We start from the raw sequence: 2237 nt of genomic DNA on the forward strand, positions 1-2237 counted from the left end.
ATGGGTCATTCTGGGGATTTCTTTTCGGGGAAATGGTGCATTCTGGGGAATATCATTCTGGAGAATTTGTCGTTCTGGGAAATGGAATTCTGGGAAATACCATTCTGGGGAACTGATTCTGGGGATTGGTATTCTGGGCATTGACATACAACCGTTCGAAACGTTTCCCCATTTGATTTTTCAGGCGTAAATGAGAATGCGCATCAGCTTTTGTTCCAAAGCGCGTTCGTACGTAAACAAGAATATTGGTGAATATCTTTGATCAGCTGACGTCAAACTCTCACACCATTTTCATTCATAGTGTACGAGCTTGACGTCATATTATGTTCTATATTTCCAACCAAATGCAGCCACCACACCATGAGGAATATTGATCAATTTTGAACTGTCGCTGTCCCGTGTCCGGAACATCTTTTGCTGGCTATCGGATATGATAATCAATGTTTAGATGCTGTTAGATGAAGGTTTGCATTTTTCTCAAATAATAATAATACTATAATTTCAAGGTTTTACATGCATGCATACATGTGTTTTTATATAATAGTTTATACGAGATTATTCGACAAACATTTGTTTATGCAATCGGAACATTCACACATAACTCATAGTACGATAATTACGATCTACTGGTGTTTTAGTACTTCTTCACCATTGAATGTAAATTTTTTATTATATTATTAACTTCATTATATACTCAGACTACGAGCTATTATCACTTGATGTTGAGTATTTTCATATGAAACGTCATATACGTAACGTGCATCATTTCCAGTAAAATTTGGTGTTTGATCTTTGACAATTATGTCACTTGATATAGTTCGTAGTCTGAATAACCATATGGCACATTATAATCTATATTAACAGTACAATTGTAATTTAAATTTCATTCTACCCCATCTAACCAGTGTCAGAGGTGCATTCCGATGAATCATTGGAATTGTCCGTTGAACTGCTTTGTGTTGACAACAAAGAGCTTCGTTTCGGATCAATGGGGCTGGCCTTGCCGGACTTTCGGTTTTCTGGACTCTGTTCCATCTTCATGTAACTAACGGTAGTCGTTTCCGGATCCATCTGGCCGGCGCCACCAATAAGTTTTTTCTTCTCCTTTTCCATCATCTGTTTGGGAAGCTGCTGCTTCACTCCCCCGGCCGAAGCCTGCTGTTTCACTGGAGTAGCCGTCCGCGATGGGTTACCTTCGTCCAGCGTTTCTGCACGCCTTGCGGTGTCAATTTCATCTTCTTCATCAAAACTTACAGGTTTATTCTTGGCTGCTGCCTCGGCAAATGGTTGCGGATATTGGGTGCTCAACTTCGATTTAATATTCCTTACTTTCTTAAAAATATAATCCAAATCCTTTTTCATCTCGTTGAGCAGCTTGGTGTGCTTTTTGAAATCGTCGCTCGCAATCTTCAGTCGACTTTGACTCAGTGCATTGCAGTTGAGCAACATCTCGTTGGTTTTCTCGAATCGCTGTAACCTGAACATTAAATAACACTTTCCAGTTAATGTAACAATATTAAAAACGATGTTCGACATTTACATTTGCTTCTGGGCACGAATCATCACTTCGACATCCGTTTGATTGACCAATCCAGCCAATCCCTGTACGAACACCTCGGGTGCGGTGTAGTTTTGGAAACACTCAATGCTAAATTCACTTTCTGGTCTGCCAGAGTGCATGCTACTGCTCATTTCAGAATTCATTATTCTATAGTATAAAATAGAGTTTAAGGAAGAAAAAAAAAGTTAATAATAAGACTTTTTACCTCTGAATAATAAATCTTTGAATGCTTGAAAACTTTTGGGGTAGTTTTTTTTTTAGAAAACAACAACAGCTCTTCAGTGTTATGATTTTTCATATGAGGACGCCCACCGTGACGGGACGACGGCTGTCACCGCTGCACCCACAGTTGATAATTTAAAGCGGCACTTTTAAAAAAGTCCTGCACAGAAAAAAAAATCCATGGTATTTAACAATTAATATTTTGGATCACAATTAGATAATTTATTAAACTCAAATTAAACTTAAAGTGACTCGGGGAGGCACTAAACACCATGTTATTTCTCCCTGGGACGAGACTTGCAAAGAGGAAAAAATGTAACTCCATCTGCAACCAGCAAGCGCTGTCACGAATTGGGGAGCGTCCACAAATTACGTAACGCTTAGTGGGGGGAGGGGGGGGGTTGGGCGATGTGTGACGACCCATACATAATTTTTAGATGCTTCATACAAAAAG

General features: G+C 39.2%; 1 protein-coding gene across 2 annotated transcripts; it reads right to left on the minus strand.

Annotated features, from left to right (window-relative positions):
* Positions 1 to 499: 499 nt before the first annotated feature.
* LOC134214504 (kxDL motif-containing protein CG10681) lies at positions 500 to 1893 on the minus strand. 2 transcript variants are annotated; one of them, XM_062693863.1, is made up of 3 exons: positions 1767 to 1893; positions 1541 to 1708; positions 500 to 1477 (listed from the first exon to the last, which is right to left on the minus strand). In XM_062693863.1, the coding sequence occupies exons 2-3, from the start codon at positions 1702 to 1704 to the stop codon at positions 898 to 900; spliced, it is 744 nt and encodes a 247-aa protein (XP_062549847.1). In that variant the 5' UTR covers positions 1705 to 1708; positions 1767 to 1893; the 3' UTR covers positions 500 to 897. The 2 variants fall into 2 exon arrangements, with proteins under 2 accessions (XP_062549847.1, XP_062549848.1); XM_062693864.1 differs by having other exon boundaries at positions 1541 to 1684; positions 1767 to 1823.
* Between the last annotated feature and the right edge of the window lie 344 nt (positions 1894 to 2237).

Source organism: Armigeres subalbatus, chromosome 2, assembly GCF_024139115.2.
Source record: "Armigeres subalbatus isolate Guangzhou_Male chromosome 2, GZ_Asu_2, whole genome shotgun sequence".
NCBI lineage: Eukaryota > Metazoa > Arthropoda > Insecta > Diptera > Culicidae > Armigeres > Armigeres subalbatus.

Bases quoted from the DNA above. Each gene is read 5' to 3' on its own strand.
- LOC134214504 (XM_062693863.1), bottom strand. From the start codon at position 1,704: ATGAATTCTGAAATGAGCAGTAGCATGCACTCTGGCAGACCAGAAAGT. The intron at 1,478-1,540 runs GTAAATGTCGAA...TTTAATGTTCAG, and splicing joins ATTCGTGCCCAGAAGCAAAT to GTTACAGCGATTCGAGAAAA.